This window comes from Ischnura elegans, chromosome 8, assembly GCF_921293095.1.
Source record: "Ischnura elegans chromosome 8, ioIscEleg1.1, whole genome shotgun sequence".
NCBI lineage: Eukaryota > Metazoa > Arthropoda > Insecta > Odonata > Coenagrionidae > Ischnura > Ischnura elegans.
In genome coordinates this window covers 76,986,080-77,011,314 of record NC_060253.1, presented here as the reverse complement: position 1 = coordinate 77,011,314, position 25,235 = coordinate 76,986,080, and the positions used below count along the sequence as shown (strand labels likewise).

At 35.0% G+C, this 25,235-nt stretch overlaps 2 protein-coding genes across 2 annotated transcripts in view; both read left to right on the top strand.

The window, feature by feature from the left end:
* LOC124164442 overlaps window positions 1-15,431 on the top strand; it is a 36,557-nt gene extending 21,126 nt beyond the window's left edge. The window contains exons 12-14 of the mRNA XM_046541766.1: window positions 6,987-7,129; window positions 7,416-7,461; window positions 11,765-15,431. Of these exons, the coding sequence (XP_046397722.1) occupies window positions 6,987-7,129; window positions 7,416-7,461; window positions 11,765-12,160 (585 nt within the window). The 3' untranslated portion in view covers window positions 12,161-15,431. The remainder of the gene's footprint in view (window positions 1-6,986; window positions 7,130-7,415; window positions 7,462-11,764) is intronic.
* Window positions 15,432-19,966: 4,535 nt separating this feature from the next.
* Window positions 19,967-23,161, top strand: LOC124164002. The gene is made up of 3 exons (XM_046541152.1): window positions 19,967-20,250; window positions 20,324-20,470; window positions 20,759-23,161. The coding sequence occupies exons 1-3, from the start codon at window positions 20,056-20,058 to the stop codon at window positions 20,882-20,884; spliced, it is 468 nt and encodes a 155-aa protein (XP_046397108.1). The 5' UTR covers window positions 19,967-20,055; the 3' UTR covers window positions 20,885-23,161.
* Window positions 23,162-25,235: the final 2,074 nt, after the last annotated feature.

Genomic DNA, 25,235 nt, shown 5'->3' with positions numbered 1-25,235 from the left:
AGGTACATATCTACTCAGATGTGGATCCAGGATTTCTTTCTGGAGGGGGCACAAGCAAGGCCGTATCTAGCATTTTGTTCTGGGGGGGCACAAGGATACCTCATCATACAAAACGAATGCAATGATAATGGGATCGCATTAAAAATCTAGCATATTTTTAAGGGTCTGGGGAGGGCACGGGGGCAAGTGCCCCCCCCCCCTGGATCCACCTATGTATCTACTGATCTACTGGTGACCAAATCTCGATATTCATATTGGAGCTGTGTTCATCAGAAACTAGCCTCAGCCTCCGAGACGCCTCAGAGGCTTTAGTCTCAGAGATTTATCTCAGCAATGTTTACACTGAAGATGATGATAAAGACTCTCAGAGACTAGCAACAGATACTACTCTATTCCACAGCAATTGTTCATAAGCTCTTAAAAAAAGTAAATTGCGAAACAAGGGGAAATGTTGGATAGGTATGTTGATTAATCATTTCATTCACAGTTATGATACCTTACCAATTGAAGAACATTTTTCTAGTCATTTTCTGTAATTCTTCTAAATCTAATCAAAATAAAACTAGTTCAATGCTTTTTCCCATGGTTTTTTTTTTAGCACTCCATTAATTTTAGTTCTAGGATTCTGTTACAATTCAGAGTCCAAAGTTTGTTACACCCCTGTAATTTTTAGTATAACAGATTTATGACTTGAAAGGAATTGAACACATTTAGGCATAAAATCCTGTGATGGTTATCCATGCACCTTGCTAAATGGTCATACACTCATCATTTTGGCTAAATTCAATTGCACTGCATTATGATGATTTAAATGGGCGAAATCAATGATAATGAGGGGACTTTTGAAGAATTCATAAATTCATTTAATTTGCTAACTTTCTGGTGCTGAAAATGCTCAAGTTAAAGTTTCAGCAGCCAGAGAATTAAGTTATTGGAGTTATATCTCCTAATGGAAACATAAGTTTCCAGAGAATCACCTATTCTTTAAATATCCTCACTGTCTTTGAATTTCCAGTTCAGAAGTACCTCATATGGGTATGACTGCTACAAATCTAAGCACTTTATGATGCTATATTGCCTGTTAATTGTAGCTCTGCCATACTTATGAATCATTCAAGAATCACATCACATTCAATTAAACTTGAGTAACCTTTCCAGAATGCACCCCGAAATCCTTTCTATATCTTTAGTCACAAAAAATGAATGGTTCCTCAAAGTAGCGCAGTCGCATGGCTATAAACTGTGCCTAATAAGTTTATTTTAACTGTGCCATTGGTATTTTTTCACTTTTGTTTCTGGTTTAATTGATTTTTCTCTTCAGCAAAATTTAAATCTATTAAGAGAAAGAGAATTTTTTGGTTATAGATTCCAGTGCTCGTGTGGGGATAAGATACCTGATGGATGAAAAGTTGCTCGATTCAAGGAGTACTGATTGAGTAAGGAATCACTTCATTGACTGTTAGTTTGCTTTACTTGCAGGAGTCTCCCAGTAGCTGCTGATTACATGTTATGCTTTTCTTTTCATAGTGATCTTCTATGCTATTGTTGCTAGTTTGGCATAAAAAGCTAACTAATAACTTGGAGCTGTCTTCATATATGTAGTTATTTTAGCGTATCATAGAACTTTTAATAATAATTTTCCTGCAGAATGCGCATGCCATAATCATATCTCCAGGATGTAATTTATACTGCTAGCTATTATTTTAATGTTTAATTTCGTATGTTGAGATCGTATTATTATTCAAAATCCATTTTCATTGTAGTATTTGGTCACAGTGTTTTCCCAGCAAATGAATTATACCCCAGCATCATACAAGCTGGTTTAATTTTCTTTCACACTACCGAGATGCTGCATCAGCTATATTTTACTACCCTACACTGCAATGTGGCAGAATATCCTCAGCAAAAATATGTTAAACCTGCAAAGAATATGTTCGAGTGATCAGGGGCGCAGCTAAGAATTAAGGCTAGGGGGGGTTTTAGGTGCAAATAATACTTAGGAGTGTGGGGGTATTGCATACCCGCCAGGGTAAGCAGAATTTGCAGTGGTCCTGCTCCAGAAAAATTTTAAGATTAATGGTTCAAAATGGCAAGTTTTATGGCTTTCTGAGGGATATTTGATTAATCCTAACCCAATTCTATAAGTTATCCTATTCCAATTAACTAAAATGGATTAAACTTAAATATTTCTCTGAGCTCTGGGGGGGATATCCCCCCAAACCCCTATGCTGCACCACTGCTAGTGATTAATGGATGTCTTATGCCATCTCATCATGGCTCATACAATCAAACCATGGATCCATTTATTGAACAATAATACCAATGAATACTTATCCAAATTTTCCACCACTAATATTTACATGATTACAACTCACTATGTACTTACAACATTACTTGCTTCATATTTACAACCCACCCATATGACTCAGTCAATCATACTATGCCTCATGCTGAGAACTTATAGCCTATCAGACAAAGAATATCATTGTGTGCTACATAGTGATAGCCACTGTATTCTTTCTGATGTGTTGCAATTATTCCAAAATATTTCATATTAATTGTAGAATGAATGTTGCACGGATAATGGCTAAGAGTTGGGGCGAGAGACTTGGAGACCTCGAAAGCGGCTAAAGGTCATAACTGCAATGCCATGTCTGCTCAAAATTACATTTTGAATTTCTCAAAATTTACTCAATCAAATATGTGTTAATTGTTTAATCCTTCTGTGTGCTTCATTATACATAGAACATAAATTTTAGCTGCAAATGGCCAATGTATACAGAAGATACCATCGATATAGAACTCTGCACACTGCTGCAAACGGTAAAATTTTATACATAAGTTGATTATACATACCTGAGAGTATGTTATCAATTGGGCAAGAATGAAGGATAAGACATAAAGAGACACAAAATCCTTTAAAGGCTGAAATAGGCCTCCCATTAAAGAACAGACCAATTACCAGGTGTCTCAACTTATTAATTTTTTATTACATTTATAATATGGAAGTTTAAAGCATTTTTTGTCTTTAGTGAAGCCCTATATTCTACCAGTATTGAAAATTCCTTGCTGAGGCTGAAAATTATTAATGCACAGTAAATTAATTCAAACCTTTTGCTTCAACTGAAGAAAAGTGAAATAAGTGACGAAGTAGAAATTATGAATATGTACTGAGCCAATTGGTTAAGTATACTCTGATGTGTTAAAATGTTGTTGAGACTTTTGTTAACTGTGGTTGCATTGACCATTTTTTAGTATCATTGTCAACTGGGTGCATACAACCTTACTATCTTCCCCTTGACCACTACGAATAAATTTCTTTTGAAGCAACGTCCATGCAGAAATGCATCATGAAACCTGTTGCAGAAACGTGAAATCTTGCGATGCTTGAGAGAAGTTGGAGACTGCTGAGGGCCAGCTTTTGGTATATGTCATCTGGTTACAGGTTTTGAATCTCATTATATAAATACGTAGAATATCATAAAATTACCTATGACTTCCTATTAATTTCAATATGCTTGCATAGCCAAGATTGCTTTTTTACATGTTTCATGTTTTTACTTCATTTAGAAGTACATATTAGTTATACATTGCTTGTTTCCATTGGTTATATTTCATCAATGCAAGAGAGAAAGATCTGGTAGGATTGCAATACCATTAAACTGATATAGGTAGTATAATCCTTGCGACATCTAGATTTGTTATACCTAATAAAATCCATTACATTTTTGGTAAAGTACTCAATAATTTGCAGAGCTTCAGATGCAATTTATATATATTTTCACCTCTCTGAGGACTCTTATTTTGGTCCTGACCAAGCTTAAGTCTCTTGATTCAGATTGAAACATTCTAATTTCCTGAAATTTTTTAATTGAGTGATTTAGATTGCTGTAAGCAGAGTCAAAGAAATCTTTTGTATAATAATGATTTTTCAATATTTTGTTTTCTTTTATGAAGGAAAGAAATCATGTTTTTTATATTTTGGGGGGTCCGGAGCCCCCCCAGTGAGAAATGGGTGGTGGAATCCACGTGGAACCCACGTGGAATCCACGTTGAGTGGTGGATATTTGGTGGTGGTGGATATTGAGTGGTTGGACCCACGTGGAATCCACGTTAATTTCAAGTGGATTTGTGGTGATTATCATAAAATGTTAAACAGAATTTCTAATTTGTGGAACTTAACTCTCTGGTGACATTGCATCATTTATCATCCTGAAACCACGCTAGTTATGTGAAAATGTATCGCACATTCTATTTTTATATAATTCGTGGAAAGGCAGCCATGAGAGCACATGAAAAATCGTAGACACATATATAGAAGGTTTAGATGTAGAGTGGTTGATGTTTTAATGGTTTTAGGACAGCACCTACTGCTGTTTTAATTTTTCCACCAAATTTCCACGTGGATTCCACGTTGATTCCACGACCAAAAACACGTGGTATCCACGTTAATTCTCCCTGTGGGTTCCACGTGGATTCCACCACCCATTTCTCACTGGGCCCGGACCTCCCCTCTTGCTACGCCACTGTTCACTCACGTTTTTCACTTTGTTCTTTTCCCATGGGTATAAGAGAAAGATTTTAGCCACATTCAAGTTCAAGAACTAAAGGTATTGCTTGGAATGAAACCTCAGATTTATTATTTTCATGGTAGTCACAAAATGCACAGTGAGAATTTTGTAAAAGGTGACAATGGCAGAGAATTCTCAACAATCTACATATTTCCTTTTTTCAGGTCAAGAACTTTTTTAATGACCTTCATGATATACGTATTTGAAATATATTATTGTGCCCTTATTGACCATTTTTCTGTATTAATCATTCTACCCACAGGTCCAAAAAAATTTCTTGAGCTATCCTTTGAGAGAAATATGTTAATACAACCTCATTTCATTTAGAAAAATATTTAAGTTAAATTTCATAGTTCTTTGCATCATCGCATATTCATCAATCATAGGTTCTTCATCAATGCTACATCATCTCATCAAAATCAGCAATTATTATAATGCCATGTGAGTGAACATGTCATGTTTGTCTAATGTAGAGAAGCTTGTGCAATTAAATGCTCATTTGTTCAGTACAGCTGCTGTTAGTGAAAATTATATGTTCTAATTTACGAAAAAATATCTTTTGCTTCCCTTTTAGATACTCTTGCCTGAGGAGAAATTCACCATACAATTAGGGTATTAATTGCTAGTTATACCTGTCATTTATGCATTGATTTTTTAGCTTACTACTCTTGGATTAATGATTACTTCTCAAAATGTATAAGCTATTAGCTCAGTAGCTCCATCAATTTTATATGTATCTATCATTTATTCTCATTGTGTAGAATGCTTTGATTTTGCCACTTTTTTATTCTAGGAGCAAATTGTAACATGTACCAGCCAAAAGTGGCCACCCCTATCAATATAGCAGATACATGTTATTTTTTTCCCTTCTAGTATGTACTGTATTCATTTAAATTGCACCTATTGCTATCAGTTCTGAAAACATAGTGATTGCCAATTTCACCCTGAAATGGTTTCAGGTCAATGTGTACATTCATGCTATATGTAATGATTATAAATTAACAAAACTACTACCCTTTTCATCTGTGACAAACTACAGGCATAGCAAGACATGGTGGCAAACCTTATGTTACTGCTTGTCAAATATTAATTTTATTTTCAGAAAGTTGTATTAATAGTTCATAGGTAATTCTCATTTATATTTTTAGCTCCAAAACTTTCACTTACACATCATCTTTTATTGAAGAGAAAGTGCAAGTGAGTGTGAGGAAGTGGCTTGTAAGCTATAGGATAGACCAGGGGTCTCCAATTGACTAGGCCATGAGGGCCACATTCCAAGTTTCGAATCACCCTGCAGGCCGGATAGCAAATTTGCCGATTACTGAAGTATTCGATACCAACGTTTACTGAAGTATCCGATACCAACGAACAGTTGGAGGCGACTTTGACGTGCAGTACAGCGCTGTAATGCTCCTAGCGGCATCTCACAGAGTTAAAACGACTCCCCCCCCCTGATAGCAAAAATCGCAAATGTCTTTAAGGAAAATAATATTTTTTCAAGCAAATAATTTTTAAAAACTATTAAAGAGCTGTTACAGTTTCCTTGAAATGTTGATTTCATTCACCTTTTCCATGCTTAAATCTTACCTACAACTTGAACAACAATGGCTTGCCCTCCCTCTAGTTTTGATCCTGGGTACGCCCTTTCTTGTTATGTTTTCCTTTTTACACCAATCTATGCATTTAGAATAGAAAATTCATGATGGGATTGAAAAAATGAGAATATATTGAAGCATTCATTGTTGTATTGCCTGGACCAGAAATTATCATACTAGACTCAACTTGACTTGGCTCGATTCTCAGGAGTAGTTTTCAACTCAACTCAAGAACAAAAAGTGCTACTTGCTTATCCTTACACAATATATATATCCAGAGTGCAAGTAATCAGAAGATGTATAGCTTTTTTAAACTCTGGACATCAAGTTGAAAGTACTATTTCTATTATCTGCATCATTAATGTTCTTACTTCTCCACTGACTAGTAATTAAGCATCCATCCTTACATGAAATTAAGCAAGTTATTTTTACGATTCTCATTTTGCCTCTTGGTAGCATGTTCACCAACAGTTTTTGTACCTTTTCAGCAAAGTCACACATCATACAAGACACTACAGCCAAGTCTGGCGACTGCCATTCATTGGAGATTTCTCATTTCAATTTTCAGAATACAATGGCAAGAAATATAGCTTCGGTGTATGAAATGAATAATGATCTTTGTTGCTGAACAATCATATAGGACCCATTGAGGTTATATTTTTTTAATTCTTTGGTAATGTTGAGGCCTGGAAAAGGAGCAGGCACTCTGTATAAACAATTATCGTATTCAAATTTTTTAATGTGCTTCGGAGGACAGCATTACTTTGATAGCATAACTATGGAATGATTTATCGAATGTTTTTCTAATTTTGTTATCTAGATAATTGGGAAAGAGGCCAAGTGGATCTATGGGTCAGAGAAGTTAGGGCTGCATGAAGCGTTAATGTTACCTCTTGATGGCCAAGATTTGCTGCCACAAACAAGAAAAATATGCCGAATGAAAACCATTGGTCATCAGATAAGGTAGGCATGTTCTATTTTTATTTTTAACTTCTAACCACACTAAATTACATATTAACTTCATTTGTTTTTCTGCAGTGAATGATACCAGATTAAAACCAAACCTCTTGAATAAATTCTGCAGAAAGTATGAATTTTTCACATGGACCACACATCTGCCATGAATTGTTGATGGTCAAAATTTGTACCATCTTTAAATTCAGTATAAGTGTACTCTATTTTTCACAAATGTAACATATTATTAAGCAAAATATTTTGTTGCCACTGAATTTTTTTTCTATTATTTCAGATTCCTGCGAAGATTGGAGTTGACTCTGAAAAAGAGAGAGAGATTGGTGAGTAACTCAGCTGGAATAGCAAAGCTTATTGCTCTAATTACTGTTGAATTAATGTCATATTAGTTTGTTATTTTTGTAAACCATATGCATTGCCCCTATACTGACTTTGCAAATTCTCTGATCCTTGTCTCGTGATATGCTCAATGTGCATAAATAACGATTTTTTTATGTACATATATCTGATTAGAGGTTTAGCATCTGTGATTATGGGAGGCTATATTGATTATTTATAACTAACTCCATAGCTGTAATTTCTGCAATAATATTCACATTAATGCCACAAGAAAAAAATCTTACAGTAACTAATGATGCCGGATAGAATATATGTTTGAGCATTGGACTAGAAATTTATAGGTTTATGGTTTGAGTCCTAAGCCCAATGAATTCATTCTTGCAGTGCCTAATCCATTAAAGTCTTAGCAGTCTAAAATGACCAGGATGCCTATTTTTTCAAGCAGTCGAAAATGACCTCAGGAATATTTCTCAGTTTTTGAGGTTTCTCTTCCAAAGTGCATAAAATCTTACTAAAATATAACTTATTAACTTATGTCAGAACAGTTCAAATAAGTCAATTTAGCATGGTGAACCATGAACTAAAGGAGCTATTTTCTGTATGGACATATCAAGACGTAACATACTAGGTCCTGCTTATATTTGAATTTGAGCTTGCAGTTTACTAACTGTAGATTGAAAAGTGTTCTTTTATTGTACGTAATTAGAATAATGCATACATCTTATGTATTTCAAAAGCTATTGGTACTTATTATATGGTCGTTCTTGTCCACTTGGGATAATGTGTGAAATACACTCGTGTGCTTGATAAATTTTAAGACAAGCTTCAATTTCTCTCTGTTTCCTTTATTTTTTTATCTTACGCTTTCACTCAAGGAATTGAGACTTAGGAAAACTTTGTTCAACCTTATGTAAAATGTATGACCTAACTAATCCGAATTAATTTTTATGTAATACATGTATGTATACCCATGATATGTTGGTTTGTAATGGGTTTCAGAATATCAGGGAGGCTCTAAAAATATTTCACTGGTGAGCAACACTATGAGATGGAGTTAGTTTGATGAAATTTTTTATCATTATCTTGTTTTTCATAAGTTGAACATCGATCTAAGTAATTAGCACGCAATTATAGTTGAGCCACCTGTATGTAAATCCTCACTCATTTTAAATCACTTGGCTTGGGAGCTGCACATCCATTAATGATTCTGTGATAAAATACTTTGGTAAAAAATTATGCAAGCAGTTTAGAAGGGGAAGCCATTGTATTCCATATTTCATGGGGAAATCTTTAGACCTACAGTCTGGAAATTGTGTGCAGTTTGAGCTGTATCATGGAAAGAAGACTTACACTTACACAAGTCGGAAAAGCTTTGATCATGGGCTAGAGTATAGGTTTTATGTAGCTTTTTAGATTTACTGGTATCTTACCCCAGATTTGATTTTCTTTTTCCATACACGATTTGTACCAGTCATGAGATTTGTCGCACAGGTAGTTCACGTCATACTCTTTCTTATTGGCTGATTACCAAAAATCATGGGGTGTATTCCACATTTTTTTATTTTCCTGCCCTTTGCAAGTATTTTCAGGCAATTTTGAGCATGCCTTGATTAAAAAATTTCCTCAAAGTCTAAACATACATACATGAGAAAAACTAGCAAGCTACATGTATGGTGGGTTGCTTGTTGCTCAGGATAATACATTTGTATGCATACATCTGCTGCCCCATTGCTTGCAACTCAGTCCACAGCAATGATGAATGATTTGAACTAACCAAAGCAGTTATTTCATGACACAGAATTTTGAATGGAATAAAACACATATGGGAATATTTCTATCAGTGAAAAAATATTTTTTCTCACAATTTTGAAATTAATCATTTTTTTATTCCTAAACCACCGAATCTAGCTCATATTGGCCATTTTATATTGGAATATTTAACAATTAAACGTATGCAAACAACTATGCCCTGGATAGGGGAAACCCACCCAGGAGGGACTCAAATCAGGGACCTCTTGCTTGGCAGGCGATGACTTTACCCTGCCACCACTGAGGCCATCAAATGTCATGAATGTTTATCACAGTGATCAAATCTAAAGAAAGTCATAATGATGAAAAATATAATTTCACATGAACAAATAAATCATTTGATTTGATAAATAATGGCAATATGTATTCAGGATAAATGTTAAACTATCAGTTTCCTCAAATGCATAGTGCTAATTTATATTTCAGGATTTATTTTTTTAAAATTAATTCCACCTTCTAGTGGAAAACATCCTCTTTTCCCATGAATTCTCTCTTTTCTCTCACCATTATTATGGCTTCAATCCATCTGTATGCTAGAGCAAAGAGAGAAATGTTGTTAACTCAATCACCAATAAGGTAGCATTATTTTTTCATGAGGTTCCCTTTCACTAAACTTTAGGCTCAACATCTCTTTTTTTGAATATGTCCATTTAAAAGTCAAGATAAAGATATTTAAGGGTTCTAAGGCTTTTGCAGTTGCAATCATCTCTTAGGCTTCTGGTAGATGTCTCTGATATGTTATTAGTGCTGTGCTGCCTCTAAATACATAGAATATTTAAATTCCTTGTATTAATTACTCTTCTTTGTCAAGGTATTTTCTGCCTTTTCACTGTATTTTGCTGAGAATTAACTTTCTCCTTTCAATTTCCATGCTCTCATACTACTTTCAGCTAGGACAATGGTATTAATTCATGGCATATTGATAGACTTATATTAAAATATTCTCATAAGAATCATGTGCAAATTCTCATTTAAATGGATGATAGTAATAATTATGGGTTTAATATGTATGCCTTCACATTTTCAATGCAGCAAAGGAATTTCATTGCAGTAAAGTAAAATATTGAATCATTAATTTATCCTTTTTTGTCTGAATCTGAAGCTATTCATTGAAGCTCAACGCTAGCGTAATTCTTTAAATTGCCCCAGTCATTAGTATTTAATCGATTTCCAAGTTAAGTCACCAAGTTTTGAAATGGACAGGGTACTCCATGCTATTGCTCACAACTAAGATGCATGAGACTACAGAGGAGGAGGGAGTTTGGAAAGCAAGGAAGGAAGAGGAAAGGTGAGCATGGCCTGAGAGTAGAGTCAGCAAATTTACTCAACTTCTGAAAGCTGCCAATTAATTGCTTCTTCTATCAACTAAATTTATAGAGATCCAAGCCTGTAGTCTATCTTCCCATCTGTTACAAACACACTTTGAATTAGCTATTTCACTGCTTAGTTTATGCAGAAGCTTTTTCTACAGCAGAATTTTTGATTTTTAACCCTTTGAGTTATACATCAAACTGTCTAATTTCATGCTTAAACTGTCAGGCTAATAAAGAGATAAATGTATACCCCATGAAAAGTAATTTTAAACCAATAATTTTTAAAGCAATATGCTGAAAATTTTACTGGGCATGGAAAACATTCTCTTTTTTGTCAACATCCCTCTTGTACTACACCACAGGGAACTTCTCACTTTCATAATCCTGTTTTATACTGGACATTATGATCAGGCCTCCTTGACACGTATGAGTTTTTTTGGCTCTGATATTCCAAGAAAAAGAAATAAGTTGAAAAATATATGTGTAGCCTATTTATGATTTCTTATATTTTTGTTTCAGTTTAGATTAATATGCCATGCTTAGAGATAACTTATGTGTACTTTTCAAAAGCATAAATGTTGACCTACTTTTGTATTAGATTTGCTAGAATTTAGATCAGTCATTAAAGAACAAAGATCTTGAGCCATTGGCATAGCCAAAGAGGCAGGGAAGGGCAGACTCCTTCATTACAAAAGTTGTTGATAGATTATCTTCACAACCTACGGGAGGGAGCTAGACACTAGGCCCTTGCCCCCATTCTCTCCATGGTAGACCAAGTGGCGTAGCCACTAGTAAACAAGTACACTACAACGAAAATATATGAAGTACGGAGTAAACGAGCACAACATAGCCACTACAAAATGAGTAAGATGGCCTCCATGAATTACTTTTCATAAATACTCGCAAGAAGTTACTGTTTTGAGTCCTAAAAATCACATTTTCAGCATCAAAAATTCCAAAGTTTTCCGGGGAGAACCCTTTTTGCCCAGGGGTGTTTTTCGTACACCCCGGTAAGGCCCCGAAATCTCCAAACAACCCCCTCCATCATTTCAAAATACTGGCTACGCCACTAGGTAGACCTTAGTATGAATTTTGGCCAAGTTCATGACCAAAACCTTTTTTCTTTAATCCTTGATGAGAAAAAGCATTACTATTTACTTTCCAGGCAAGCCCATCTGACAGTGATGATGGCCCTCAAGTTATGGATGAAGAAGATGACTGTGACAGAAAAGAAGATTCATCCCAATCATCATCTGAAACTACTAAAGTTCCTCTTCTACCAATGATGCCTCCTAGAAACTCAAAAGAGGGCCGATATCGATCATCAACTCGTAGGCATAGGAGATCATATGACCGTTCCAGTAGGATTGGGGGTAAGTCCACAGCACCTGTATTGGAGCCACTCCTTCACCAAATGCCAATCAGTTCCTCTTCCGAAGATGAAGGAGAGAAGTCCATCCGTCGCTCTTCTCCATTCAGGCAGAGACATGCTAATATCCCCACAACTTTAACAAGTCCTGCCACTGTCAGTGTCACCGCTACACTGAATGCAAACAGATAAAAGGTTGCCATTGTTCATCATCAGAAGGAAAGTAAAAGTGAAAATTTCTCTGAGTGTCTCGAGTACATTCACCTCAGTGAAAATTGAGGCAGAAAGAGGAGTCTAATCTATTCCACAATATCCTCTTTGAAGGCGAATGAAGTGGTGTAGGTTGCTTGTAGCATAAGGCTTGAGTACCCCAATAATAAGGGCAAATAGCTCTGAAGACCCCAAGAAGGGTTGCAAATTTGCAATAAATACAATTCTGACTTCCATTTATCATCATCTTTAAACTTGTTTGAATGCAAAATCTTTGATTTTGAATGTTGACTGAGTAAGTCTCGGCGATTCAAAGGATGCTTATATTTTTCAACTGCTAATGATCAAAGTGGTTTAACATAGGGAATAACTTTGATCAAGACTGATTACGTATTAACTATATTTTAAAATATTATGCGCACATAAGCTGTTTATTCATTTTTCATACTTTCATTCATATGTCTGAAAGTTGGGCCATGAGTTGTCGCAGAGAAGTACTTGATGCTATAGTAAATTTTTAAGGAGAAAATGTGAGCTAAAATATTTTTTCTCGAAGAATTTTTTATTTAATTACATAATAAGTAATAAGTGTTGACTATATAAAAAAATTTCCCTCCCAAAATGTAGAATTATTGAGCCTTTGCTGCTAAAATGAGGAGATCAGAAAATAATGAGAATGCATTCATTCTTTTGGAGAAAAATAGAAGAAATTGCTTACTCTTGATTACCATCTATTCTTCTCCAGTATTTTGGCTATCATGTTTTATTCCCAATGGTAATACTTTTTGGGGAAATAACCAAATGTTGCTGGAAGCAAAAAATCTTGAGGCATGTACTGCTCTAAAATTTCTGGTCACTGTTTGAGTGATACATAGCATTTTTGTTAAAGTGATTCCTTAAACCGTAAAAAAAACAATTTCCTTATGATTGATTGTCACATATTGATATCATAAAATAATTACGGGTACTCTAGATCTTGGCTGCTTCTGCTGCCATTCAGTATTTAAGAGTTGCAGTTCTGCTATCAGGAAGCTGCATGTACATGTATATATTACATTGAATTACATATGTTGTTATTTGGAAATGTGAACACAGATGTTTTGGGTGTTTTCTATCAAATACATACATGTTATTACTATGAAATGTACCTAATATTTTGCACATTGTGGGAGTGTGACATTTTTGTGACCAGTGATGCCGTAAGAAAATGGAAAATACACAAACTATGGCTGAAATTGCCAAAAAGACAATCTCTACAGACCATTTATGCTATTTATGGTTTTATTTTCTATTTTTAATGTGATGATGGTCACCTTCAAAGCAGTCTGTGATATAGCAGCACAAGTTGGTAAGTGGTAGTGATTTTACATACCAGAATGAAATATTAGCCATAGTTGTATAAACTACCTTTACTCTGTGGTCATGGGATGTGCCAGGAGTATGAAGGTGCCAGATAAAGCCAATTCATTTGCATCATAGTGATTTTAAAAGTCAAGTTGAAATTTGAAAATAAATAGTTCATCATGAGCTGAGAAAAATTAATTTTGGTCAAAACAATGTACCTATTATTTGTCGAGGAAAATCGAATGCAATTAATAGCTAGTCCTGACTGTTACTTGTTCTTAAACAAAATCAGCTTACCTTCTCAATTAGTAGATATGCTTTCCTCATTTACAAATGCACACAATTTTAATAATGATAATATAAATAGAATTTGCAAGACAGAAATGCCCGTAGGCTTAAGAATACATTTAGTGACTTGCATTCTAAAAAATACCACTTAATGATGACATTTACCCTTCAGGGCACTTCAGCGTGCTGTTGTGAGTGCCAGATGGTTCTAATCTCTCTCAGCAATACTTTTGTGCTGTGCAATTATTTTATCAATGACAAATTTCTAAAATACTTTTTACTTATTTTTTATTATTATAACTGTAAAAAAGTCTCTTGAAAAGTTACATGGTCTATTCATAAAAATCTCAGGCCAAGATTGCATTAACGTGGGAAGTGTCCAGTTATTTGAAACTATTCCCAAGTGTCATCTTCTCCATCCTTCATGTGATGTAAATTTTATCCCACTTGTTACTGCATTATTGTTATTGATGGAGCTGTTTCTTAATAATGTTGTTGAAAGTCACTGATAAATTTAAAATATCATAAGTTACCTGTGCAAATGAAGGTGTTAAATAAGAATACATATAGGTGTTAGGTACCTAACTCTTCTAGGTTTTTGCTTAATTTTGTTTTCCGTGGGATCTAAGGTTCAGAGTAGCATTCTGTAAGAAAAAAATGCTGAGCAATAAATGATTTTTAGTGATTGTGTACCTACCTAATGATACAATACTTTTATCAAATTTCAAAATTTCTTGTTGTATTCAAAATGGCTTTAAAATTTATAAATTTACCCTGAATTTCAAGCATATTATTATGAAAATGGCTTCATTCCCTGACCAATGAAGTCTTGTTCTCTATCCAAAGAGGCCTTTCTTATTGGAATGGTTTATGATATATGTAAAATACACTGTGGTTGAATAACAATTTAACTCTTCTGTAGGCATTGTGAATAGGAATACTCAAAGAAATTATTATCTTAGGGTAGGATTTTTTTCATTGGCAGTGGTTATAACAATATTTTTTCAATCTTAAAATTTTAAAGTAACTTCTTGAGTGATATTTAATGAGTGTTGCTATAATGGTTTATTTTATCTTTCTGTGTGTGTACAAATGATTTTATTTTTCAAGAATTGTGTGCCTTGAACTTTACTTCTGCAAGATGAATTGTAAAATAAAATTCCAGAAAGGATTGAAATTGTGAATTAGGATTTTATTAGTTGATGAATATTCAAAGTGATATGCATTATTGTATGTCTTTTAGTTTGTATTACATGACTTCAAGAATTTCAAAAGCTGTAACAGCAATTATTACCTACCGATATTTTTGGTACCAATAATCATTGGTTCTATAAAATATTTTAAATGTTTTATCAAGCATTGAGTTTGTGGATAAATGTCTTCAAAATTTATTCAACTAAGCTCTCTAAGGTCATGATGTCAATGAGAGAAAATGCTGCTCCAATTATATTTTTTGCACTGCTTTTGAAGAAATGTGTCAATTTTTAAATGGATGGGGCTCTTGTCTTCATGAGCGTATTAGTCTGGTAATATTATTGGAACAACGACATTGTTCCTGTTAATATCTTTAACCCTAGTTCTGTGATTCTTTTTATAATAATAAATGAATGTGCTCAAATTATGATGACATTACTATGTGTCTCAATTCTTCATTTATCATCCTTCAGCTCATTATAGTTATCATACATTTAGAGCCATGTATATTATAGCCATTTGAGGGGTTTTAGAGGCTTCTGAATTGAAATTTCTTGTTGTCCTTAGTGAAAACTGCTGGAGATATATCTACTGAATAGACCACTTCTTCTTAGGCTCCTCTCCTGGGCACTTTATTTTTTATTTAGAAAATATTTCATAATACCTGCCACATACTGAATCAGTTATAGATACTGAAACATATTGATAATTTTAGCCTGAAAGTTGAACATTTTGTGAAAAATCAGGGGCCCAGTAAGTGGCGGCACCAGGGGTGGACCAGAGTGGGCCCAGGCCCACCCAAATTTTTTTCAGTCAACCCTCTGGACTACCCAAATAAGACGGACGAATTTCAGAATCGAAGTCCAAAGTTAAAATTTATTTTATAAAATTGAAAAAATTGTATACAGTTATACGAATATGGAAAACCCCTGTTAATTTGATAAACAATTTTGTACGATCCATATAATTTAATTTATACTTCACAGCTTTTTGCTTTCTTCTCAGTGGAATTAATTTTGCTAGGTTTTTCAATTGAATATATGTAAAATGAATGCGCTCTCAAAAACGTGTTAAGGCCTGAGGAATAATTTGTTTTTGTTGCTTAGCATGCCAGGAAAGGGGTGCCATTTTTGCAATGCCAATAAATACATAAAAAATTTGAACTATATTTTGTCCTTCGTATTTATCCACATTAACTCAAGGTTAAGTCCACCCATGTGATATATGCTACAGCCGCTACTGGGCCCGGGTGATCATATTTATCAAAATCAGATAATAGTTGATTCTCTTTTGGTAAAGCCCACAGGTGACTACAATAGAAACTATTTGGCTACATTGAGAGAGGAGATCAATCGCTTTTCAATATCTTCTATATTATTTCTACTGTATAGATACCTTTTTCTCAACTTATATGCAACCAAACTCTACAAATGAGGCACCAAAATGCACAGAATTTATCAGAGAACATTCGACGGCATATCTTACTTCCTAAACATTGCTATTGTTTCCTAAAATGGGTTTTTAAATTATTTTAAAAACAAAAACCAAACAAAAAACAAAAACCGGTAAATATTCCTGATGTTAACGGCACACAAACTGATACATTTGTTCATTTGCAACAATATCTCGCATTCTTTAAATAACTTTTATCAACTTGTGGCTGATTCCACATTCAAGTCTCCTATCGATACGTAAGTATGAGTCATCATGTGCGTTGAACAGAGGATTGTGTAATTACTTCCAATGTTGTGTTTAAAGAGGTCCTCTGACCTCAATTTGTACATGAACATTCCAATTAAATTTGTGCATAAAACCCTGCCTTTTTTTTCTACACTTTAAAATTAGAAATGCGCCTATCCCTCTGTGGACCTGTATTGCAAAGAGCAGGGGAAGCCCGCCGGGAGCGGGTGCAGGACGCTCGTAAAATTATATTTTGGTAGGCCATATTATCAATCAACCTTGAGGTTATCACCAAAGATCCTTCCTACTTCCCTAGAATCATTCCAAATCAGTGACATTGCTAGGGTAAGGGGGCAGCCCTCCTCCAGTGCACTTTGATCATCTTTGCTCAAGTGTGACCAGTGGCAGATCTATGGGGTAATTTTGTTTGGACCCCCACTACTGTTGGGAGGAGCCCCCTGCGTATCCCTATCCTGGATGAGATCCCTTAGTGTGACCCAGTGGTTTTATACTCAATGTTACCTCATCACAATAATTTTTAAGTCTGTCAAAACTATGGTAATAGGGTGGTTTCCTATTACTTTTTATTGCCTAAATCGAAAGATTATTACTCCTGGAGTACGCATTTCACGCTTTTAGATTTTTAAATGACAATATCTATTTTTAGCAATTAAATGAAAAGTGAAAATTTTCAAGCGCCCGAAAATGCGATGGCTAAGTATGAATCCGTGTGACGTCATTCTGGTTCCCGCTGTCGGCGTGTGAGGTGACCTTGGGGTGAGGCTTTGAGTGCTGATATGATGCTGGCTGCTAGCAGGTAGCAGAGTACCCTGCTAGCAGGTAGCGCTTGGCTTAAATAAGGATTATTAATACCCTATCAAGCGATGGAAACTTTCCAACCTTAGCCAGTTTTAATAAGTAATTATTAAGACATGTTTCCCTTAGCTCTGTGACTCATGCATGCATTGGTAATCTCAGACGATGTAAAACTCCTATCTACTCGTAAAGAAACTAGGTCCCTGTGACGTCACGTGGAGTGGCATCACATGGGTGCCAATCTGGCCTTTTTCAAATGAGGTTAAAATTGACCATTGCCATTTATCTGAACTGGGATTTCTAAAACCAAATAATTTGTATATTATGAATACACTAAAGGAGGGTAACGAATCACAATCAATGCCTTTCGTTTTCTTGGATGAAGGAAACTACCCTATTGGAGAAAAGTTATTGAAGTCATTTACTTCTATTAAGGGGTATGAGGAGTGTACTCTAAGTAAACATCTATGGTGAGAATTTCATGTGTAGGGACAAAATGAATTGTCATTAAAAAGAAGGTTTTGAGGGAATTGAGATGTCAAGGGATTTGGAGCATACATGGGTTGCATTTGTCATTGATGGAGGGAAGAGGTTTAATGATGCATGTAGAAGGATTAAAAAAATAAAGTATACTGGGACCCAGGGGTACAGCTAGGAATTAAGGCTGGGGGGGGGGTTTAGGTGCAACTAATACCAGGGTGTGTGGGGGCATGGAATACCCATATGGGTATTCCATGATATCAAGATAAGCAGTAGGTGTAAGATTAATAAATTGCAGAATTTTAAGATAAATGGTTCAAAATGGTGAATTTTACGGCTTCCTGAGTGATATTTTATTAATCGTTACCTTATTCTTATAGTAATATCAATCCAATTAAGTGAAATGGATTAAACTTAAAAATTTCTCTGAGCTCTGCAGGGGGGAGGGTTATCCCCCACAACCCCCCCCCCTCATGGCATCACTGCTGGGACCAACTGTGGTGATTACGGAATCACCTAAAATGCACAAATTGTGTGAAAATTCCAATTCCACACAGAAAAATTTATTCCCCTTGAGCAGGATTTTATAAGAATTTTTACTTAACCCTCATACGGATTCCCTGCGCCTTCTTCTTCCTTCGTCTACATATATAATCTTGTTTGCATAGTGTGGATAGTTTACATTTTATTGGCCTCTTATGAAAAAGTTACGTCGTTGGATTTACGGTGCCGCTGGGATGCCTAGAATTTCCTCGTCGCTACGTCAGGGACTGTACTCTCAATGTTAATGTCAAAGCAATTATGTTTCGTGTCAAAGACTATAATCTATTTATAATCGTATTACTTAATATTTTAAACTTTATAAACAAAATGAAATTGTTTAACAAAAGGAAAATATTACTATACCAATTTTGCTTTGTCTTTCAGTTAAGAATCATAATGTTTGCCTCGCTATAATGTTCACAGACAAAACTTCAGCATTTTGCAAAAATTATTCATAGAAATTCATGGCTAATCAATGTTGTATTTTCCATGACCTTTGACTCAGTTTTGCTTTTGCACCGTCTCCGCTCCGCGTCCACGTACTTGCATTTGTGATAGTCACCTTTGGGCAAATCCCAGGGATTACTATATTTTTCACCAAGCGGCAATTCTAAGAAAATTCTAACACAAAGTGTTATCCGAATGCGTAGAATATAAGTTAGGTATGGTTACACGGTACATTTTCGTCTTCATTCACGCGTTCATACATTTAGACATTGACTCGTTGGGGTTAATATACTGTGTAAATAGGCCTTTAAAGGCCACTTCCGGACTTCGCACGCCTCATTTGTTTAAACAAAGTATAAGCGCAGGTGGAAAGAAAAGAAATGCAACTCCTTTGCAAGAAGAAGTATTGTAATTTAAATGATTACTTTTGAAATGATAAATACTTCATGACATACATTCAATGGGGTGCAGAAATAGCTTTGATAAAACTTTGCGTCTATTGATTGAGAAGTTTTGGGATCGCCATTGAGTCGTCGATCGATTCTGTGCCTTATTTTCGTGGGATTAAATTGTAGTTGTAAGTACATATGTAACAGTAACTGCATGTACTAGCGGTATAAATGACTTAAGAAGTATTTAAGGAGGTAATTATTCCTCCTTAATACTCATAACTTGGATTCACTAGTATCTAGTGCCGCTCTTACGGAAAGGAAGTTCATAGATCAACGATGTTCTGGATGAACAACGTACGACTGACAAATTAGAGTCGGCGTTTAATTTAAGTTTTCTCTATAATGTTCTTTCAAAGAATTATCATAAATTTAAAGTACTTTTTCATTCTAAATAAAGTTCTTTTTAATACATAGAATAAGATTAAACCTGTAAAAGTTTCCCGATCTTGTATGTATCAGTTGTTTCTTAATTTGAAGTGGCGCCATTCTTGCAATAAAACGAATGACGGAAGCCAAGCGACATTCGGGAATGGAAGTAGTTTGAGTAATGTACTGTGGGTACTGTGTGTAGGTATTTCGCCTTTATCTGTGCAATTTTGCGTGTTTTGTCGCTGGTGTTGCAGGCTTCGTAAAATGAAACATGTTTCTAAAATAGGTCGTGGCATATTTAACGCTGTGATCGCCGGGACATGTGCGTCTTTTGGGAGCTTGTTAGGCAAGCTTAGTGGTTCCAGCGAGCATATTGATTATATATGCGGTGTACTCCATTCGCTGAAGAGTATTTACGTCTATCACGCAGAAGAGGAGAATATATGCGACGGAGATATCGTAAGTAGCATTTGGAGTAGTCAATTTACCAAAATCATTCTTGTCATTGTCACCGTAACCTTCAATATTTCAGATAAGCTGGATAGTGAAGGCGGTGATGGTGGTGTGTATGATTGCGTGCAACACGGCGGGATTGACCTTTTATGTGAAAGCGTTGAAATCCTCCAAGTCGACGCTACCTGCTACTCTGACTAGCACCTCGACAAGTTTCATACTTTCGGTAAGACAAACCTTGCAGTGCATGTTGCTTACCCCTTGCCTCATATGTTGTTTAGAGAATTAAACTCATTCGCATACTCTTCATTCGTTTAATTGGTAAGAGATGTAAAATGATTTGAAAGTTAATTTTGTAATGTATGCCAGGAAGGAATTTAATCCAGCTGCCTGCGTAATCGAGGAATAAACTGAATGAGGGTGCAAGTTCTTATAAATAAGGTGCGAATTTTAGTCACATTTTCGCACCTTTGTATCAAAAAGGGCTTCATTAATTTGAAATTTTGTTTTTCAGGCTGTGCTTGGTGCCCTTATGTTTGGTGAAACCACCTCGTTGTTGTGGTGGATGGGTGCTGTAATGGTTGTAATAGGTCTTCTTCTTGTAAGTGGAGAGAAAGATTTGGCAAAAAAAGAAAGCTAAAATTTCCGCTAAGTCTTCGAAATTTCCCTCCAGTACTAAGTTTTGGTGAAAACCATTTGTTAATATTCACAGTCACTCTATGAGTGTGGACAATGTGATTACCATTGGAATAGATGATGCTTATGATATCTGCTGCCACAATTGATGTTGTAGGAATATAGAATTTAAAGGAGAATACTTTGTCAATGCTGAATATTGAACTTTTGACAGTATTCTAATATTGAACAAGGTTTAAACTGCTCAATGCTAATCCTTTTATTTGAATCACTGTTGTTCGAGTACATTTTTGAGAATTTTTAACCTTTCCACATTGGGGACCCATGAATTGGGGTAACTTTTGGCAAAGTTCCTTAAATCCTCACAACATTACCTCAGAACTCATAATTTTTATTACTTTTATTATTTGTTTTTGTTCTTTTGTTATTTTGTTGCTTTGTAGACCCTGACATTTACTTTAGAGTCTTAGAAGCCTTGGAGGCATAAAGTAAGTTCTGGAAATGCCTGGGCATTTTATTAACTGTTATTTTAACTTATTTTAAGTCAGCCAGAGCTACCATTTACCAGTAAGAATCAGGAGATGGTACTGTGTACTAGTCTTCAATGGTTTGGTTGGTGTGATTTATATTGGTAATGACTGGTTGACATAACATTTATGATTACAGTGACCTCACAACCATAAGCAAACACCTAAAAATCACCCTTGGGGAATTATTTATACATTTCCCTGGAGGGCACAATTTTTAAAGTCTTGAACTTTTCTTTTATTGGAACTATCAAGATTATTTGTGATGGCTTGAAATGTAGAACTGTAGGCAAAAACAGTGTGATTAATGGGAGTTTTTGTCATTTTCATATAAGACTGGGTGTTGTTTTGTGTCTGTAATGATCTTGATCTTTCCAGTTATTACAAAAAAGCTGATAAAATGTTGGCTTCATTAATCATATTCAACTCTAAAAAAATGATATAAGTATATTATTTGCCTTTACGGGCAGCATGAAATTATAGTCTAGAAACTTGTTGAAAAATAGGGAAGGCATTTTTCAGTGTTCAATGGCTTCTGGACTACTTCCCTTGCTTTTTGCCTCCATTGCCACAAAGAAGCATTCCATAGTTTTAGTATTTGTGAAGTACTATTAAGTTTGATTTTTGTATTCATTATTTTTTCTGATATAAATGGTTTATTGAATTGTATTAGAATGATGATTTTGGAATTTTTAACCTGCAGAAGCTAAAAGACAACTGACCGTTTATAGTTAGTGCATTTTTAATGCCTTGCAGCAATATAATTCAGCAAGATTCATACTTAATATCGGATGATGATTTATAGCAGTTACTTTGGGGTGCATGACATGTTGAATTTTATAAGGATACAAAGGTGACTTAAATCATAATTAAAGAATGTGCGTGTTCAATAATGGTTCGGGAATGATTTTTCTTGTTGAGCCTAAAGAAGTTCTTGATCTTTAATGTTACCTGGAAAGCAAAAGCAATAAATGGATGCATATTTGTAAATATGCATTGAAATTTTAATTCTTAGGGTAATGAGAGGCTATGGAGGATCTAAGCAACTTAAGACTCCACTTAAAGTTATACTAATATTATTGGTATGCCGTTTGGTTATAGAAGTTGCTTGACTTTCCATTGAGTCAACCAAACAGCCATATGGGATGCACTATTTTTGCAAATGCATATGGCAATCAGTGATAACCAGAGTTGTGAAGCTTTTTTCAGTAAATCATCAGCAATTTTTGACAGATAGATCAAATTTTGGATAGTTGCCACAGTGATTTCTTCATGCCATTATCCATTCAGTTTCTGGCACACAGTACAGGGAAATGATAAGCTAATTTTTCTATGAAGTATTTTGACCATCGATGATGTTGACTCTCTGTTAAAATTCATGATATGAATTTGCTAATGTAGGTACATATTTTGAGTATTCCATGTTACTGAACTATTAGCTGAAAATGGAATCTTGTATTTGTAACCTTTGATTTTAAATATTTAGAAGCGAACTTACAAGAATAGCCTATTGAGGGTACTGATAGTTATATTAAAAATAGAGGTCTGGAATTTAATTTTTTAACACACACAAAATTATTCTTCGTGCTCTCCTACATTATTGCTGTGGCATGTGTATATATTTAATGACTGTCATATCTCATTTATCTGCTCAATTCTTTCTTTGGTAATCAAAGTTGATCATAAACTTCTAACGATGCACTTAATGTATGCACTGATATCTCATGTTTAATAATTAATTGTATTCACTGTGACCTTCTACCTCTTGAAATTTTGCCTTTGGAATATTCTTCTTGTTTGAGTGACTTTTTTTACTAGAAGTAAATTATTAAATTATTGTCATCGGATTAAAAGTCCACTCCAGGTTTCTATTGAAAAGTTTGCTAGATTTTGGCTACCCATTAGATGATCCATTTCAAATATCTTTATACTTTAATTTCACGAGTTCTCGTTATGCTACAGATTTTGCTGCATATTCAAATGTAGCACAATTGAGTCCTCTAATGACAGCCATAAGAGTCCGGCAAGAAATGGGTTTGGTGGTTATCTGGTTAGAAAGCAATATGACCATGTGTAGTAGTAGACATGATTCTTCAGCGTAGAGCAGATTCTTAGAATGTCAAGGCCATGTTTTTGCTGAAGTGATTACAAAGAGGGGCGCCGACTTATAAAAAATATTGGGGGGGCCCATATCCGAGGTCTTGCCCTGGGAAGAGATTAAATTCAAAGTGTGTCGCAGCACCGAAACACTACCATGATTCACACCACTTGATTCAATTAACCTGCTTAACCTTATAATTATTTGTTTCAACACGCATTGTTGAATTTATTTTAAAAGTTAACTATCGTCAAACATGGGAAATAAAAATAACAAATATATTTATGTGATTTCACAAAGCATAATATAACTTAATTATTTTCTTGAATTATTGAGGGGGCTCCGCCCCCCCAAACGAATCTTTGAGGGGGCTCGGGCCACCTCAGGCCCCATGGAGTCGGCGCCACTGATTACAAAACGTATGCAGTATGAGGGGAAATGTTGTGCAAATAGGTGAGGGTGTTGGTGGCAATTTGGGCACTAATTGGCCACGCCTCATTCAGGTGATTTTACACTGCTCTAAAATTCTCTTTGAAGTGCACGTTATGGTGAAACTAGCTGTCTTGAATTAAGGCTTGGATGGTTTGGGAGTGCTTGGCGAAGTCCAAAATGTGATTAGAGTGAGAGGTAGGAAAATAGAGATTGGCAGAATAACCAGAAAGACCTTTGATTATTCTGTCATCACTCAGTTAGAGATGAAAGTTCTATTTATGAAAAAGTTAAGATGTAATGTTGGAAAAGAAGTGTGGTGCACTATTCTACCTGGTGAACAATACTGACATTAGGATTGTAGCAGAACTGCATAATTGTTACTCTTAACTACATTCTCTACAAGTCAAGTTTAATATTCAGTGGGAAGGCAAGTCATAACAGGTGTTTAAAACTTAAACATGTGATAATAATTCTAATGATATTTCATCAATTCATATTGTAGAAAATGTTAGTACAAATGTAGGGAAATGCTAACTGCTCATAGTTAACACGTTGTGTACAGATGGTGAGAACTCTTGTCATTTTTTCCCAAGGGTTCCGGGAGGGGTGATAAAAATTCTCGTCGTTCAGGCGCGTAAACTTAAACAATTTTAAATTATACTAAAGGTATTTGGTAATACGTTGTCAGTTGTTGCTCGTTACTTATTATAAACAGACGTATTATAATGTTTGCATTGGTCAAGTTATATTTTAAATATTACTTTTTAACCACGTTTAAACCAAAGGCAGTTCACCCAATTTGACACACATTTTCAATCTCAACACCTCTACCCAGGTACGTTGTTCCCCTGCATGAAAATATGTACCCTGGTATGCAAAATTTTTAGTAAAACATCCTCATTTCATGATGATTTTAGGGGAAGGTTTGAAGGCTACAAAATTGCAGTGTGTGCACTGCTCCTTAATATCTAAGTAATGTTATGACATCGCTTGGTCAAAGCTTCCATATTACGTCATTGTATTAGAAGGTATAAAGATATTTGAAATACATTCTAGTTTTTGATACTGACATTTAACAACTTCTACTGACCATAGTAATATCTTAAAAATTAAATTTTAGTACCTTAGGCTTGCATTCCCTTTTGTGCAGCAGTAGTGATGTACCTCTAATTATCATAATATCCATAGAGTTCCAATTATGAGTATGGTGTAACATAGTTTAATGTATGTAATTTATGGAAAAAGTTGGGCCTGGATGGTTACACTTGAAAGAAAATCTTGTTGTGGTGATTAAAGCG